Source organism: Sceloporus occidentalis, unplaced genomic scaffold (assembly GCF_023333645.1).
Source record: "Sceloporus occidentalis isolate IW3139 unplaced genomic scaffold, rSceOcc1.0.p SCAF_6, whole genome shotgun sequence".
Lineage (NCBI taxonomy): Eukaryota > Metazoa > Chordata > Lepidosauria > Squamata > Phrynosomatidae > Sceloporus > Sceloporus occidentalis.
The window spans coordinates 45470110-45489830 of record NW_028316986.1 but is presented as its reverse complement, the minus strand read 5'-3'; the positions used below and the strand labels follow the sequence as shown (position 1 = coordinate 45489830).

The following is a 19721-nucleotide window of genomic DNA, read 5'->3' as shown; positions in this document are numbered from 1 at the left end:
ATTTCTAAAAGGCTTATGTCTTATAATCTCTTGCAACTACTGTTCATTGGCTGCTGCAAAAAATATACAAAAGAAAACAAATAATTTCTTCTAATTTGTGAACAAATTCTCATCAACAATAAGTATTACAAATTGGAAAGTATTTCTAATGGAACACCATCAGGTCTTTATTACATTTTATACTTCAGTCAAAAATGCTTACTATTTAGTCTGACAAAAATTATGTTCAGCTACTGGATTTTTTAAAATATTTAAATTAAAGTCATATTTTTCTTCTAGCTTAAAAAATAAAGGGAAAATAAACATACTTGAATAGAACTAGGAGATTTCCATTTTATGCAACTACCAAAAGGCACAACTAGACATTGAAGTTTAAAAGTAGCTGTGGCGGGTTACAGACCACCCAGAAGAGGCGCCTCCTCCATGCCTCTCTTTGCTGCACAGCTGCGCTGCAGCATACAAATTGCGTGGCACAGCTGCGCAGCAAAGAAGGAGCTCAAAAAAGCAGCTCCTTCTTGCAGCGCTGCAAAGCCCCAAAGACGGCGCTGTAACGTCACAGCTGCACAGCTCCATATGGAAGCTGCGCAGCTGCTACATAACAGTTATGCACACCATATGTATGGCGCTGTGCAACTGCAGTTTATGCATGAAGTACTAGGTTTGCGGGACGTCTGCACATGCCACCCCGAGGCAACCCTAGCACATCCTGGACGCGCCGCAAAGGGCCCATCTGGAAAGGGCCTGTATTCAAAACGCTCATACTCAGTAACATTTTGCAGGGATATTTTCATATTTATAACTGTGTATTTTTATCCACCTGCTCTATGGATTCCATGGATCATGACACTTGGACAGAGTTGCTCAGGTCCACTTTTTACATATACACTATAAACCAAAGGCTTTTCTATTCTTGCCTTTTTGCAAAGAAAGACATTGAGCTAAATTGAACCAACCCAATTTAGCTTGAGTCACATTTTTCATCATTAGAACTCTTTTTAGGATATATAGGTGGGATACAGACTGCCTGGTCTCCCACCGCCCTGGTTTGCTCCGCAAGGGAGCCGCAGTGGACAAACCGTGCGGCTCTGTCGCAGAACAAAAAGAACCCGCAAAAAGTGGGTTCTTCTTGTGGCGCCTTTGTGACACAGCAAGGCGCCAATGGTGCACTTGCAGCGTCACAAAGGCACCTGGACATGTGGACACTACGCGTTCGTCACGTCAAAATGGCGGCACCTGTGTGTACAGCGCACCATCATTGTGACACCCCTGTCACTTGCTAGGGGTGAGGCCAGTATGGACGCTACGTCCTCAGCCAACCCCTACCACGTGATGGGGGCAGTGCAAAGGCCCATTTAAATCGGGCCATTGTTTGTTTTAGTCAGAGACCAGACTTTTAAACATGCCTCATGAGATTGAAAAACCAAACAAAAACAAAATATATAGGGCCACCATGATAACATGTGTAACCCACAGTAGTACTGTCTTTGACATTTTCTCAAAAGGAAGAGAAAAGACTAGTACTATCCACAACAATATTGGGTATCAGCATACAACCCAGAAACAAAGTGAGAAATGGCACACTAACAAAAATTAAGATACCATCACTTTACAAAAGCTTTAAAAATATGATTTTGTCTAATCATATGCCAGGATTTGATTTTTTTATTAAAAAAAAAATCTAGATTGGAAGAATTTTGAGTCAACCATGAAGCATGCTGGAATTCCCATTTCTGATTTGGCATGTCCAAGGCTGTAGTCACTATATTGAGACTCTTAAACCCTAGGCTAGTATTTTATTATTATTTTATCTTTGTTATTCTGGAGAATAAAAAGTTGTTGGGGAAAAGGCAGACTCATATGCTGCCTTTCCTGATAAATCTGGATGTTCTTTCTCAATATATTTCTTACCACAAGGATCAACTGTACATGTCTAATTCACATTGCCCCCAGAAAGTGTAATATCACAAATATGTGAATAACACCAAGGTGTATAGACAATGCCAAGACATTTTTATTACAGGAGGACCATCTAAATAAATATGTTTATGGATATGCAGTAAGGAGAAGATACCATTTAAACTGTTTTTTGAGAGAACAACTCTGCTCAGTGAGTCTTGGGACCTCTATTAACATCAGCTAACCTCTATACTTCATTTATAATGAATATAAGCTTTTAATTCATGACAGGGAAGTGACACATTGATTTTTTTTTTCCGTTACTAACTGCAAAGGCAAAGCTTGCTCTTAAAGGTTTCTCAGTTACTTTTGTAACTATAGGTCTTGTGCCTCCTCAAGAAGATGCAAAACATTTCCAGAAGACAGGCTTTTTGTTCCTTAATGTTCCTATCCCACAGACACTTCACTCTGTGCATATGATGAAACAGACCCAGGAGATTATCACACAAGGCTTGTACAGCACAGCAATTGTGTTTTTGAAGCACACGGAAACACGTCAGTATTGAAGCAATCTCTATTGCACCTCTGCTTCATTACCAGTATGGTGCTACATGTTCCTTCCACACTGCCTTGCTTCTGCTTCCTCCCCATTATTGCCCTACTTCAGGCCTGCAGAACGATCTGGTGGGGAAGGGCAGGGGAGGAATAGAGATCAGGTGGTGGAGTGAGGGAAAAGAGACTGAGCAGTGGAGGAGGGAAGAGAGATTGGATGGTGGTGTCAACAGAGATAAGCAGTGGCAGAAGAGAGAGATGGGGTGGCAGCGGGGAGGGGGAAAGATTGGATGGTGAAGCGGGAGAAAGGAGATCAGCCAGTGGGTAATAGGAAGGAGAAGAAGAAGAAGAAGAAGAAGAAGAAGAAGAAGAAGAAGAAGAAGAAGAAGAAGAAGAAGGGCACAGATTGACCTGCTTGGGAATAGTGAGAGGAAGGAAGGAGAGAGAGGAAAAGGAAGAGAATCCCACCCCTAAAGCTACATGACTGCTGTCTCTTCTGACTGTGCAGCAGAAGAGATTATTGTACAAGGGCAACTATCAGGATTGCAGTGGTATTGGGAGTTATTGACAGTTTTCCCCAGCCAAAGACAAGCTGCACTTCAGAAATGACTGAAACACACACCAGCAATGGGATGAAGACAGTATTGTAAGTACCACCCAATAATGCAACTATCCTGCTCTAGTCTCACAACAGAAGCCTTGTGTGATAATGTCCCCAGTCTATGAGCGTTTATACCAGGGGTTCCCAACCTTTTTGACTTGTGGAGCCCTTTTTAGAATCAGTTTTTATGGTGGAGCCCCTATGAGGCCTACCCTATGTCTTACAAGTTAATGGTGTTTAGGAGTAGTGTTACTTTTTGTTTCTTGTTCTTTAATTTCATTCAATTTTTATTTCTTTCATTTTCCTGGAGCGGTGGAGGAGCATTTGGGAAGTGCACACAGAGGCCTAAGGGCTACTTGGAGCACAGGTTGGGAGCCACAGGTTTACACTACAAACTTCTTTCTCTAAGTCAGTTTCAGAGATACTACAAGATCCCTTTGCATGTGCCCATTTTCTGTATGTGTTTCCACAAATCTACAGTGGGAAGAGCTCATGTGTTCCCTGTTTTCTTCTTAAAACAGGAGTAGAAACATGTGGTTCTCACATGTTGTCACACTGCAACTACTATCAGCATAATGAATAGTAAAGGATGATGAGCTGAAATCCAACAAAATCTGAAGCTCCACAAGTAGCCCACATACACCAGAGTTATGCAACTCAAACAAAACAGGCACCAGTGGGTAAATATTAATTCTTCTACACAAATTGTAGCGCTTCCCTTGGATCCACAAATTCTATATCTAGATGTAGTGTTTGAGAAACTGGGGAAATATTTATTACTTCTTGAGCATTATCGAAAGAAAAAAATTGAGTCACAGATGTCTGTATATTTCAGCACTGATATTAGAGGTTCACATAGAGAAGATCCATGCTAGGGCCAGGGAGAATTAACAGCCTCTGTCAAAAAATAGGAACCCAGAAAGATGCCTCTATCTCCATCACTGTGAAACATCTATCTACTTTACACTGGAAACTTCACCATAAACTGCACTCTAGGGCAGGTTCCACTGTGATAACTTCCTAAATTCAGGAATAGAAATGCTATCATCCCCTGACCAAAATTATCCCAGGAAATCTTGAGGATGAAAATGACGTCAAAGCAGCATCCAAAGGATAAAGTGGGCCACATCACTTACCGTCACACAGACTAGGTAGATGCATCATGATAAGCATAAAGGAATATGCAATAGAATTGTTGCTCATAGAACTGACAAGGGGAAAGCCAACCCTAAAGTTCATCTTGTGATGCCCAACTTTGTATAAGTATTACAGAACCATTTTGAAACAGTGACCATACTGTTGTCCAATTAAATTTATGTGTAAGTGGAAAATTGCCAAGTAAGTCCAACATGGTCACATTTGACTTCTCAAAACACAAGGGGAGTCTGGTAAAAAGGAAGATGAAAGGAGAAAAAAAAGTTTTAAAGGTCACCAAGATGATTAACAAGCAGAGCCAATGGGTCAATTAGGGGAAAAATAAGGCCTTTCTTAAATATCAAAAGTCTAGATTAAATAAGGAAAACAATCAGGATGCACAAAATGTGTTTAAGGAACACATAACTAGTAACATTAACACCAACAGTTTAAAAGCTCTTTAAATATATCAGAAGCGGAAAACTATTTACGGAGACAATTGGACCATGGGATGATAGGGAGCTCAGTGAATATTAAACAGGAACAAGGAGGAGGAATAAAAGTTTAATGAATTCTCTTCATCTTTCTATTCTGATGCTCTAAGAAAAGAATCTGAAGCAAATAGTGATAATAAGAGATTAAATTTGAGACCTTACTGATAATATGGAAACAGACAAACCACCAGCCCAGATGAAAACCATACAAGAATTCTTCAATTATTTCAATGTGAAATAGCTGGTATTCTAACAAGATCACCCTCTGGACCAGAGGACAGTTAAAGTGCTCAGTGAAACACACATGATTAAAGAGGGATTTAGGGACTAGAGAGTTCAGAAAATTACAGATTAGTTAATTTAATTTCTGCTCCAGATAATTCAGGAGGTTTACATATGCTTGAGGAAGTTAATGCTTGCAAAATCTTCTTCAAAATAATCTGACCTGTTCCCCTTGGACTAATATGTAGCTTAGTATTTAGCAATCCAGAGGTTTTTCAACTTCTCACTATGGTAAAATTTAGTTCTAAACAGATGAAAAGTATCTAGAGCTTGGAATTGTTACCTTACAAAGTAACACATTATTCTTTGTGGGTTTTTCAGGCTAAAAACTATGGATGCCGGCCATGAAAGCCTTTGACTTCACATAACACATTATTCATTTCTCATTATTTTTCAAGCAAAACGGAAGTAATGTCCAGCAAATATTTTTGTTCTAAAGACTGGAAGTATGTGAATTGCACCGGGGAAAACATTTGTCATTATTTTTATGAACAATATCTTATTCATTATTCATAAGTAATGCAATATATAACAAAGTGTTACAGTGAATGCTACTTTTATTTTTTAGAATTCTCCCAAGAATAGCCTAAAATGCCATTTTAAAAAAAAAAATTGATTCTGCAGTAACAAGGAAATGTTGCTTTTCATACAAAAAAGGCAACAGTGCCTCATTTTTGTCATTGAAATGCTTTAAAATAATGACAAAATCCCATGTTACCAAAAAAAGTAGTAATGCTACTTTTAACACATTACTTAAAAGCTCTGATTGTATCAAAATATACATTAAAAGGCTGATGGCAAACACACATTTAAAATTACTTTGAGAAGGTTGGGTTTTTTTATTATTAAAAAATGAAGATTATGTTGCAGAAACTGAAAATTTTATTGCCAAAACTAAAATGAATTATTGGGGAAAATATGTGAAAGTGACATGGACCAGAAACAGAACAACAGAGAATCATATGGCATCTTAAAGACTAATCAATTTATAATGGCATAAATTTTCATAGACTACAGTTCACTTTAGCAGATGCTTATACCATAACATTTTTATGCCATAATAAATGCTAGAGAAAAGCTTATGCCATAATAAATTTCTTAGTCTTTAAGATGCCACAAGGCTTTTTATTATTTTGAAGAAATCATTTCTTATCTGGCTAGGTGATGTTCTTAGGCCAGGACCAGGTCATCATCTTTGAAAGAACTAAGATCTTAGAGATGACTTAAGAGCATTGCTGCAGAAATGAAATTTCCTTTGTCTAAGGTCAAAAAGTTCATTAATCAGACAAATGAAAAAGAAGTCACTGAAAACTTATAATCAAATTTAACAGCACTAGATCCAGTAATTCAAAATCACCACATGTAGCAAGAGAAGGTCCTTTTGGACACAATGGGACTACTTCTAAGTAAGCAGGGAATGTGTTGTGGATCTTGGCCACATTCACATTTTTTTTTCTTTTCTTCAGAGGCAAATTAGAAAGAGATAGCAATCAAAGTGTTCCTGAACCATTCTACTTCTTTGCTTATCACACCCAGGGGTACATGCTTTGCTACACACAGCTGAAGGGGACATTTTAATAAAGAAATTTAAATCTATTTTTAAAATTGGAGCTTCACTTAGCATGTGCCAAATGTCTTTCATCTTTTCAACTTAAAATTTGTTTGAGAGTAAATCTGTTTAGAGAAGAATTTTCTGACTGCAACTTACGGAACATTTTCTACAAGAACAAATCTCCATTATTTGTCAGTGATTGTTAGAAAGCTAATTTTTTTTTAAATGCAAAAAAGCAGAGAACAGAAACATGTTCCTAGTTTGAGTGTGAAGAAGAAGAGGGGGAATGATGATTGAATAGTAATAATAATCATGGAGTGATGTGAAGGAACTGGTGTGGAGTGACGTGAAAGGTTTGGATTCTATAATTTACTAGGATAGGACATTTGTGCCCCCCCCCCCCCAAATATTTTTGCGTTGCAATCCCACCAACCCTAGCCAGCATAACATATGATGAGGACTAATGAGAGCTGCTGTCCAATGGCATATAGAGGGACCCTCTTTGCTGGTGCTCCTTGTCCTAAAAGGAAACCTCAGTATTCTCTGCACATCTTTACCAGCAATTGTGGTAGATTCTGAGAGTTATCATTCAGAACTTTTCCAGGCTCTAATGTTTACCATGTAAGACACATACCTTGACTGAACATTGCTAATTAATCCTAGGAAATGTCCCTGGAATGGTATTTCTTTGACAAATCCACTTTTTCAGCCTAGAAGCATAGAATATTCTAGGTAAATATTAGAGATGGATATGGAGCCTTCAAGCTTCAGTATAGGGAATTAGCAAAGATGACCTTCTGGTTCTTTTTGTCTTCTAATTCTTCAGTTCTACAACATTGCAATGGAGTTTGCTCCCTTTTCAGCCTTTGAAAATATAGCCTTGGGGTCTCAGCCCTTAAAACCTGACACTTGAATTTTAGGGAGTGCTGAGCAATTGAAATGTTGGCTTTGAAGCTGTGGGTTATCTGTGAGCATGACACAAACTTTTAAATGTGCTTATATTAAACTAAGTTTCTAGTTGAAATAAGAAATCTTTGGGAAAAGTCAAGTTTGATATCAGAGGGTGTGTGTGTGTGTGTGTGTGTGTGTGTGTGTGTGTTGAAAAACAACAGGTTGTCAAAAGCAGGGCATTCATAATAAATAAATAAAATTTTAAAACCCTTTCCCTGGAGACAAATTTCACAAGCCTGCTGGTATTAAGTTTACAAAGACTTGATTGTTCATCTTGTACTTCTTATCACTGAGATATACAAAAGAGAAAAATAATTATGATATGTAGATATTTTTATCTTTTATCATTTGAATAACTAATTATATAAATCGTGATTTACAATACTTGTAAGGATAAAGTTAGTAAACGTTAAACAAATGGAATTATCTTCCGTACTTCTTGAGATTAAATGTAATGCTCCAAAATAATGCAATCTCAGTTTTTCGTTCCATCATTCAGGGAATTTAATATGCAGTTTTATCTGAGCAGTTTTATTAAAAGAAAGGCAATACTGGAACTACAAAATTAGAAAAGGAAACCTTAACAGATTAGGAAGAGATGGACTATGGAAGTAAAAGCTAAGGGGTAGCAAAGCCTAAAACATTGCAAGATCCTGTAATCTTCAAGTTTTACTCAGACGTTACACTTCATACTGCTTACCCGGATTAAGTTACTGCTAAATTGGATTTGAAAAGGAATTAATGCTTCAGTGAGCAAACAATCTCTGACTGTTAAGACTCGAGATGCTCAGTTCCATGTTTGCCTAATACCGAAATGTTTCTTACATCATCTCTGAAGGGACTGGTATATGTTGGAAACAGGTTACTGAATTTTATGAACAAAGTGGCTCATCCCACATATCAAGTGACTGATCTATATCAAGCTTTTTCTCTCTCCACACAAACACAGTAGGCACTGCTGATTAAATCAACTAGTGACAAGGCAAAGGGGCACAAACAATGAATAGGTGATAAAATGGTCAATGGGATCTGGCTATATAGGTCTTCCTGAGATGGCTGGATTTGTATAATACCCTTGCCAAGACCTTTATGTGTGCATGCATTATGCTATATGGAAATAGCTAGTTGAACTGGAAAACTGTGTTACTAGAACAGGAAAGGTTGAACCAATTGCTAAAAAGAAATCTCTTTGTTGTCTTCAAGTCATCCTCCAAGGAAAATTATATAAATATATCACAATAGCAGCAACTGAATGTTGAATCTTCTGAATGTGGAGAGAAATCAAACATTAAACATGAAGATTCCCAAGCAAAGAGTTCTATTTCTGTTGGGATATAGCAACTTCGCATGCTAAGACTTTCTAGCAATACATATCGATGGTTTGCATGTTAAGACTTTCTAGTAATGCATGTCAATGGTAGTTTTATTGCTTACTAACAAACCCCCTCCTCACTCCCCCTCCTCATTTCCTGTTTACCATGAGGACACTTAATTTCCTTTGTCTTGGGTGAAGAAGCAGCAGAGATGAGACTCCATTACTAAACTTGCTTACTAACTAATCAGCATGAAGCTAGACCTGTGTACCTCTTCATACACATGATTTTGTAAGTAAACTTATTTTCTTTTTCACTTTTAACCAAGTGAGTGTGTGTTTTTATTGGGGACACGTGGCTGGGAGAGGAGTGAGCTAGATAAAGTTTTATTCCTGCTTGCCCCATCATCATCATTTTTCTGCTGAGTAAGCTTTGCTAGTGAGATTAAACAGTCTTGCTTACTTTCTGAGTTTCTAACGATCCTCAAGAAAGAACTACATTTCCCAACAATTTCTGAGTTAGCAAACAATGCTTTTGGACAGGAATCACACTGAAGTGAAAAAGTACTTTTGGTCAGGGAGATCAGTTCAACATTTTGCATTTTTACAGCAATACTCTATCCCATCTCAACCAAATGAAATTTATTCAATGGAATGAATCTAAATTCATACAAGATTGTCATGCAAAACTGCCAAACAATCCAGGATTTTAGTCACATAATCTCATTAGCCAATTTCTTTCTTAAATTCCTGTTCTGTTTCAGAAGGCCATAATAATAATAATAATAATAATAATAATAATAATAATTATTATTATTATTATTATTATTATTATTATTATTTCTATTTCCTGCCTCTCCCTGCAGATTGAGGTGGGATTACATCAATATAATTACAATTCCATATAAAAATACAATAAAAATAATAACAAAACTATTAATTCAATAAAACAGCCTTGCTGCTGCTCCTTAGGAAAGTCTAACAAGAAAGGAGAGCCAATTGCTGTCACCCTGAAAATCTGTCTTTTGGGAATATTTTCTCTACAGGTTCCTGGCTTATTTCCTCTTTGGTATTTGTGTGTGCACATGTGGTACAGTTTAAGAAAAGGTCTTTAATGCCTCAGTTTCTGGGCCACCACACCTTTCTCTTTTATCTTCTGCCAGTGGTTCAGTGGGATTCACTGGTCTACTGTGGGACCTCAGAGAGCTATAGCCCTATCAGCTGGTTCCAAAGCTCTACTACCCTCCCTCTCCCTCCTTCCAACAGATGGGCATGTTCAGGAGCCACAGAAGTTGCCCTCTCTTCTTCTCCCTCCTACGTCCCTCCCCCTCTTCCTCTTTGCCTGCCTGTTTATGCCAGAAATCAGACAGTCTGGCTGTGTGAGTCTTCAGTTAAGCCTGCATGGAAGCAAAAATTATCTTGAGAAATCCCCTTTGCCACAACCAGGCAATTCCCATAACCAGCCTGTGCTTCTCCACTCTCCTCTTTTAAAGACATATACCTCTGGAACATGAAGAAGGAACACAAGCTCTAGCATATGAGGTTGCCAAGGGTAGTTGTAGAAACCAGAGCAAATGGACAGGTGAGAAGGCAGTGGGGAGGAGGCAGGGCAGCACAAATATGTCACGTGTGCCATGCCAACTGTTTTAAAGGAGGTGGAAGGAGACTATAAGGGAAGGTTGTTTTCATGCATAGCATAATGCCAACTGGTGTATGGGATGATTTTAATGCAATGTTTGTCTTTTTTCTTTTAAAAATGGAGGGATGGGAGTTGGGGAGATGTTCTTTGAATATGGGAGGTTGGGAGGGGAGAGGTACATCTGCATAGACCACATAGGCTGCACTTTACCCTTTCTTGCTGTATACCCCAGAATGCTTAGGCCCAAACCCCTGCTACCTTTTGAAACTCCATCTGGCACTCTGTAACAGCCTGGATCTTAAAAACTCAAGTCTCGCCTTGGATGTAATACTGAGAGAAAGGCAGAGAACTGAATAATTGTTTAATTAATTATAAATCCCTTTGTCTCATAAATTTGTGTGAGTTAATATTTTATCATTATGGAGCTGTATTTTATTGGGTAGTTACTTGTGTTATCCATATATTATTTGCCATTTATGAAGCTCTACCATAATATTTGTTGTTTTTGAAAGCAATCACTCTGTGTATTTTGATTACTGTGTGTTCATTAAAATTCCCCTTTAGATAGCTCTGTGTGGATGATGGTAATACAATACAATCTGACTGAGGTGTACTATTGTCAGGGTAAAAAGATCTCTTCCAGATGTGTATATTCAGAACATGTTTGTACTGAGATAGCTGTACTTCATAATACAACTGAGGGAACATTGTAACAGTCCCAGCTACAGTACTAATGTTCTAAATGACGATGCACTTTCCAAAAACAGTACAATGGGCAAGGACATTTCCACTGACAGAGGATGGGTCTTCATCTCATTTACATAATCACAGAGGTGGACAGCAAGTAAGGCTAGACCTAGTTCTTTATTTCCCTAGACAATTAAAGCCTCCAACATTATGGAATTACATGAATTTCAGTTGTGAAGAGCCTGATTCAAATTCCAGTTCAGCAATAAAACTCCTGTTGGGCCTTGAATCAGTTACAATCTTACCAAACCTACCAGTTTGTAAGAATAAACTGTACTGTCTTCATGTGTACATGATTGAGCTCTTTGAAGAGAAGATGAGATAAAATTACAAACAACAGCAGCAAATCTACCAGAAGAACAATTATCATCACCACTGTCACCATTCAGATAGAGTGGTTGATTCATATATATAATGCAACAAAAATTAATCAAAGAAGCAAAATGTAGGCAGAGATATGACAATATTTGTTTTAAATGTGAAGAATGATAGACTGAGAAAAAAAACAAGTACAGCTGGCCCTCCAAGTCCATGGATTCAACCATACATTGCTTCAAAATATTTTTTTTAAAAAATATAAATTCCAAAAAGTAAACCTTGATTTTGCCATTTTAGATAAGGGACACCATTTTACTTCACTATTGTATTTAATGGGATTTGAGCATACACGGATTTTGGTATGGGGATAAGGTCTTAGAACCAAATCTCAGAAGATATCAAGACCCCACTGTAGATAAGTTTTTAAAACTTTTTCAAAATTGGACACTGGGCATTGCACCACATGCAGAGATATCTGAACCTTGCTCACAGATATGGAATGGTAAATTTGTCTTACTTACACAGAGCACTAGTACAGTTTTGTATCATTTATTTTTCATGGAAAAGCTCAAAGGAGAGGCAATTAATAATTGCTTAGCTGAGACAAGAATGAAATGCCTGCTTGGGTGATGAGCATCATGTGAGCTCAGATTAGAGGACTACAAACTGTACAACACTAAGTCAACACATGGACAAAGCTCAAGAAACTCTTGGCTTCAAACTCTTAAACCCTTGCCATATGTGGTGGATCAAGCCTAAACTGGCTAGTAAGAAAAGAATTCCAAGGACTAGAATTATGTTTAAAGCCAATTGAAATTAACCGGGCAGCTTTACTAACCTCAGAGGAATTTAAACTAGATCTTGAAAGATGAGGTAGGCAATAGTTCAAAACATATTTATTACATAAGACCTTGCTTTGAATAAGTTGATCTAAGCTTGTGTTGGTAAGCACACTGATGCCCCACCTCTTCCTAATACAGCTCAGTTTGGCCAGTATTAGTGATGTTATCATATCCCAAATTATATCCATAGATAAATGATGTAACAGCAAAAGCAAGAAAAAGTATTTTGTCACTTTATTGACCGACATGTGTATAGTGGCATCACTTCTGAGCACACTGTCCATCACACTTACTGCTAGGATTACTTACTTATTTATATTTCTGGAGATCAGTAGGGATTTCACTGATGTTTGTATTTAGCTGCTTGGAATGCAAACTTGTTTAGCTCATAGAATACATGATAGCAAAAGCACCCAGTCCCTGAGAAGACATTCTCCAGTTCAGAAAGAAAGCCAATTTTCTGAGTATGCACATTTCACTACCAGAAGGTGTAGTTTAGGCATGTAGTTTTCCATGCCTGATCACTCCGTAGAGATATCAGGCACTCTAACAAAATGAAATTCAACACAGAGAAATGTAAGGCACTGCACTCAGGGTGGAAAAATGAAATGCCCAGATATAGGATGGGGGACACCTGGCTGAATGAGACTACATGTGAAAGGGATCTAGGAGTCCAGGTAGACCACAAGTTGAACATGAGTCAACAGTGCGATGCGGCAGCTAACAAGGCCAATGTGATTTTAGGCTGCATCAATAGAAGTATAGTGTCTAGATCAAGGGAAGTAATAGTGCCACTCTATTCTGCTTTGGTCAGGCCTCACCTGGAATACTGTGTCCAGTTATGGGCACCAAAATTCAAAAAGGATGTTGAGAAACTGGAGCGTGTCCAAAGCAGGGTGACTAACATGGTGAAGGTTCTGGAAACCATGCCCTATGAGGAACGACTTAGGGAGTTGGGGATGTTTAGCCTGGAGAAAAGAAGATTAAGAAGTGATATGATAGCCCTGTTTAAATATTTGAAGGGGTGTCACATTGAGGAAGGAACAAGCTTGTTTTCTGCTGCTCCAGAGAACAGGACCAGGAACAATGGATCCAAGCTGCAGGAAAATAGATTCCACCTCAACATTAGGAGGAAATTCCTGACAATAAGGGCTGTTTGACAGTGGAACAAACTCCTTCAGAGTGTAGTAGAGTCTCATTCCTTGGAGGTCTTTAAACAGAGGCTGGATAGCCATCTGTCAGGGATGCTTTGATTTAGATTTCCTGCATGGCAGGGGGTTGGACTGGATGGCCCTTGCAATCTCTTCCAACTCTATGGTTCTATGATTCTGTGTCCCATAGCTTGTGCCATACATGATGCTGAGAATGCTTATGACAAAGAAGAAAATTTGGACGACAGAAAAAGAGATGACCAGCAGAGGCCAGGTAGGTATTTAAATGTCATTGTGCTTGTGGTGTCAACTGAGTTTGTTTATTTGCTGAGACATATTCCAAATTATAGAGGGGAATTTACTCATCACTTGTCTAATAGGGCAAATAACAAAACATCTGGGAGAGAACTATCCTTATCGTAATTTCATGGGTAATCTATGATTAGATTCCAATTTTTATTTTATCTCTGCTCAAAAGGGGGTATCATAGTTCTTCTGCGACACTATTGATTGTTCCTGAAAACTGGTACATATAACCTACTTCTAGTTATAAGCTGAATTGCATGTCCTAATTCGAGTTAGGTCATGCTATTACCTACCAGCTGTATGTAGGCTCATCTCCAAACTATATGTAAGACCTTTACATTCAATGGCCTTTAACAGGTACAATATTCCTTTGATCCCTTTGATAGAAAAATGTGTGCTCTTCAGATGAAGCAGAAATAGAGGTTGGTGACTAAAGAGCATATTCACCTAGCTCATAAATGGAATTGCAAAATATACTTTTTGAGTTGGAAAAGTTACTGTTTGGGGCTAGAAACCCCATTAATCCCCAGGTAATATACAGTAGCAGTTCTGGGAGCTTTAATCCAAAACTCACTATTCCAAGCTCTTTTTAGAGTTAATTTATATTGGAAGCCAGCCAAGATGACTCAGATTATTTTACAAGTACGATGGGACATAATCATACAGCTCCTGTTATTTGTTCCAAGAAATTGATCTTAACCTTTAAAGAAACCAGGGTCAAGCCAAAAGAAATTATTTCCTGACCACTCCAGAACATAAAATTACATTTAAAAGTCTGGACACAAACTACAAATTTAGCACAAAAGTAATCTTCAGAAGGACAGCAGGACAGACAGTGGATTTATTTTCCTGATGGTAGATGGTATTTTAGTGATGTGCCATTGCAGCTTCAACTTCCTAACCAGTGGAGGTTTTGGCTCAGACCCCTGAAGTCTCATTAGAGGAGCTTTTCACAGTATCTTTAGCCATGTGAGCATGTGCCTTTATATAAACAATCCCAGGTATTACTTCTTCTGGATTTATTCTAAAGTAGTTTATTTAATCATGTGTGCCACTGAAGATGACTAACTTGCTGAAATGCCACTTGTCAAATGAGAGTGTTCACCTTTTATGAGATTGTTCTTGAGAACTAAAAGTGTTGATCATTTATAATCGGTTGTGATGTACTTTCCCTTTGTCTTTTAGAAGTCACTATATGTAATTAAGGTGTTTAGAACATTCATCTCTATGTTTGGAAACTGGAAATTGTTTCTGTAGTTTGCCGCAAAACTGTATGACATTTTACCATTCTACTTATAATGTTTACTTTTGTGCTAAATTTGCCACTTGTGCTCTGACCTTTTAAAGATTGTTCTCTCAAGCTTTTACGCACTTGCACAGTTTAGGAACTGGGTATTATAATGATCCTGAATGTGCTTGATTTTTGGAAGAATGTGGTCATCATTCAGTGTCCTTCAAAAAGTCTCCCCACTTTCAGAGGCGAGGCAGTTGTTCAGTCACAATGGAACCTTTTCTGGTTTTAACCTCATATCTTCCTCCTGATGTGAATCCTCCCTCCAGGATAATACTGCCTATGCAGACTCATGCAACCCAGTTTCTTTATCATCCTCCATGTTCAAACTCCATGTTTTGTGTTTGCAGGGGATATTTTATTTTCAAACCAGGATCAAACAAGCTTGATATTAAAAGATCTCTGTATTTCTGCCTAGCAACAATTAAGAAGTGTAGGGTTCATTAACAAAAACAGGTGATACTACATGTGAGCAATGAGGTATTCATAAACACTAAAAATCCACTTTCTGCAGTCATTTTAAAAAGCTCTTTACATTCCCGAGGGACCAAATATACACTTCTAAAAATGTGATCAAGACAAGCTCTCAACATTTATCCTTCCTTTTGCAGAAATTAATTCAGGGAGGGGGTAATCCTGTAAAAAATTATTCTGCATTTCAATCAAAGGCATTGATCAATTAACAGAACAATGGGGGAAAGTAATTAAAAAGACTAATATTTCCTCACTTCAGCAGTGCCAGTTGCTTAATTAGAAGGGTCCCATCAGATGATTAGGCAAACAAAGTTTTAATAGAAGTTTTATTAAACACTCATTTGTAATCTTAATCAGGCAACTGGGCGGTGAGCTGTTAGAAAGTGATTTGTTCATTCCTTATAAAAAGAACTGAGAGATCTTTAATAAAAAAAGGCCACTAAGTTCAGGAGACCTTGAACAAATTGTTACTTTAGCTCAGTTTTAACATCTGCAAAATGGTGATGTGTGACTGTATTAGTAGGGCCATATTCATTTATCTTCCTGGTATAACAGCAAATGAAGCTATGTGAGGATCTTCTTTAGACTTTTCAAGCATATGTTTCCCTCTGGAACAGTGTTTCTGAGGAAAGGAAAGAGGTTGAAGATAAATAATGAAAGGCTTAAAGAAAAGCCATCCTTAGAGAAGCCACAAGGAGAAAAAAAAAAAATTTCTTGCCCTAAGATGAAACTAGAGTGTCTACATCATTCAAACACATACAAAAGCCGGGAGCAGATAGTCTGTGCCATCCCAAAGATATGTACTATACAACATAAAAGGCTAACACATAAATTTAAAGAAATATGTGATGCCTTCACACAGGTAGGTCAAACTTCTCCCTCAAGCAGATAATTAGAAGCCTAGGGTGAGTAAATCTTATTAGCCTCTTTCCACCTCATCTGTTCTCACAAGAGGCTAGCAATAGATTCATCCTCCTTCATGTTCCAAAAGGATTTGCTGAATCGTCTTTCCTTCGGCTGCATGGGCTGTAAGAATACCAATACCTGGCAACTAGTATGGCTAATTTTTTCAAGAAACTATTCATGAAGTACAGGTTGACTTCACCATAAGAGTAAAGTCAACTATATAACAATTCAGGACTGTATCAGTGATGTGGCAGGACTTTGTTTCCCACATTATGGTAATTGTAAATTTGTTGTAATTATTTTCTGAGGATATTATTTAAAATACATTGCTTTTCCCCAGCTCTAATAATTTCATCATAAAGTGATTCCCATCAAAAAGACCATGTGGACCAGTAGTTTGTTAGGATTGTCCACCTGAAGATATAGGCGCGGGACAGACCATCCACAAAGGATGGTTTCCCAGTGCCCAACTTTGGTCTGCGGAGAAACCGCAGCCCACAGGACTTCCCCGAGGACCAAAAAGAACCCGCAAAAAGCAGGTTCTTCTTGTGGTGCCATTATGATGCCACAGTGTGCCAATGGTGCAGTCGCAACATCACAATGGCATTGCGACATGCGGACGCTAGGTGTCCGTCACATAATGATGGTGGCACCCATCTGTACAGGGTGCCACCATTTTGATGCCCTCATCATGTGCAAGGCGCTAGGGGCGTCTAGAAGCGCCACCCCTCGCACATGACCAGGGCGCCCTATTGCACCCATCTGGACTGGGCCATAGTGACTTCTATGTACACTATGCTTTACAAAGAACAGGTTTGATAGGTATTTAGTCCAAGGGGCATAAACATAAAGTAAACAACTGTGGGAAATGGTATGACGGGATGAACAAGGAAATGCAGATGTGGAGAACAAGGGAAAAAATATGCATTTCAATTACATTTACTTAGGCTTAGTTACAGTGGAGTATTACATTTATGTGATTTCCCCATTTATCCCTACTATCCAATAAGATGCTTCCTAGGTGACAATTAACAAAAAATAATGCACAATAAGATAGTCATTCTTGAGACTGAGGGAGTTCCTGGGACAGATGATTATGTGAAATGCCCACTGTTAATGTTGCCCTATGTCAACTCAAGAAACTTCATCGTCTTTTTAAAAGGCATTACATTTATGTGATTGCATTACAAGGATTAAGAGTACATCGATACTCCTTCTGGTTGCTACTAGTTAAAAGGATCGGCACACTGACACCATTCAGATCAGTGTCAATATCGTCAAACCTCTGAGCTAGTCAATATCCCTTTGGTTGAAGATTTTTTCCCCAGCACAACAACTCCTTGGATAAATTAGTGAAACATAAATTGGGACAGCTTGTCAAGTAAAGATTTGGAAAAGCAATTGGCAAATTAGAGAAACTAAGGGATAATTGCATCTTGGTTCACATCTAAGCCTAAGAAACAAGAATCAGATGAGTTTGAATTAAAATGTAAACCAAATGAACCTCAGGCCATCTCTACTTTATGGATCATTTTTCTTAAAAATTCCCACCAAGCAGACTCTTTACTTGCTTTTTTCCTTTATAGGTAAAACTTTTCTACACACCAGGGAATCTTTGCTGTTTTATTCTTTCCCTATCTCCTTCAATGTTGCTGTTTCCATGTTGCTATTTTATTAATATATTAAAATATATCTCTTCCTTTACCATTTACCATGTACTTTGTCCTTGTGTCCTGGTTGTTATTTTAATTTGCCAATTACTATACATCACACTGGGGGGAAAGGGATGGGGGATAGGAAAGTGCCTGAGGGAAAAAAAGTAAAATATATAATATTTTCCATATCCATATTATTAAGTGTTTCACATGCATGTCATTAGGTTATTTGTAATATACCAAGAAATAACAGATATCATTAATTTTGTGGCATTCATTTATGGAAATAAGGGAAGGGGGTTAGGTGCCATTTTATTTTATGATTTTCTGGGAACATAAAATGGATATACTTACAATGTCGCCCTCTGGGAACAAAGGAAGGGGAGGAATCCTTCATGACCCAAGATAGATTCCACACTGAAAAATCCAAAGAGTGTGGGGGAATATTTGTTGGTGATTCTGGAATGCTGAGGCCTGTAAAATAAAATGAGACAATAATGCTGAAATAGATAGACACAGAGATAGTTATTACTATAATGAAAGCAGATCTCAAATATTAAAATGTGAAAATACTTTCTGGATGGAACTGGTCTTGTAAATGACCATTATTATCAATTAACCCATTATTCAATGGTTCCAGTCCTCAGGGATCATGTTTAAGCAAATTGCAGTTTAAAACCAAGTCAGCTTTTAAGCACAAGTATAATTAGCAACACAAACTCTTTGTCATTCCCTAAATGCAAAGGTGAAACTGTAAACTGCAGTAATACTAATCCATGATTTCATACTAATGAAGGATGAGAAAACTGCTCACTTTCAAATGGGAATGTATTAATTGTCACTGGCCCTCCTATTTCCCTGTGCCTCAAAGCCTAAGGTTTTCAAAGCTTACATAGATTTTTTTCTCTGTGTGTTTTTTTGTTTGTTTATCTTGGGGGTTGTTTGCACAGGTCAAAAGGCCTGTGATCCTCCCTGGCTTCTCACCATCCTATTCAGATGATGCAAGCCCAAACCCTTGGGTCAGGATCAGGTTCAATCCTGATAGACCAGACACAAATTCACATGGATCCAGCCCAATCCTGGGGTAAACAGCCTTCAAACCAGGTCAGTTTGACCCCTGATTTATCGTGGAGTTTCCTGGAAACCCTGGCTATTTAAATGGCCCCCCACACTCCTTACCTTGCCACACCACTGCCACATCTGATACAGAAACGGGGCACATGGCCACATGGGTGCAGTCAGGCATCCTGTTTCTCCATCAGACACAGTGACAGGAGCTTCTCAGTAGGACTGACAGAACAGCAAGGTAAAGAGTGTACTCCAGTAGTGGATCCCACGGTGGCATAGGGATGGGTGTGTTGACACTCTTGACAACCTAGGGACCAATCAAGGTGAGCACCCAAGCCAGAATAGCATAGGTTCCTGGCCCATCTGTTCAGCCCCCATGTGTTGTGGTATCAATATCACTAGGACGTTGGGATTATTTTCCATTTATACTTTCATTGGTGCCAAAAGAAATCTTCCTATAATCAATCTTTTGAAAATTACTGGAAATTATGGACATACACACAGAGACTTGAAAAATTATTCTAAAATGGCTTCATTTTCCTTAAAGAAA

At 38.2% G+C, this 19721-nt stretch overlaps 1 protein-coding gene across 1 annotated transcript in view; it reads right to left on the bottom strand.

Moving 5' to 3' along the window:
* ALK (ALK receptor tyrosine kinase) overlaps positions 1–19721 on the bottom strand; it is an 809244-nt gene that overhangs the window by 546993 nt on the left and 242530 nt on the right. Inside the window, exon 2 of the mRNA XM_089529545.1 lies at positions 18458–18577. Within this exon, the coding sequence (XP_089385671.1) occupies positions 18458–18577 (120 nt within the window). The remainder of the gene's footprint in view (positions 1–18457; positions 18578–19721) is intronic.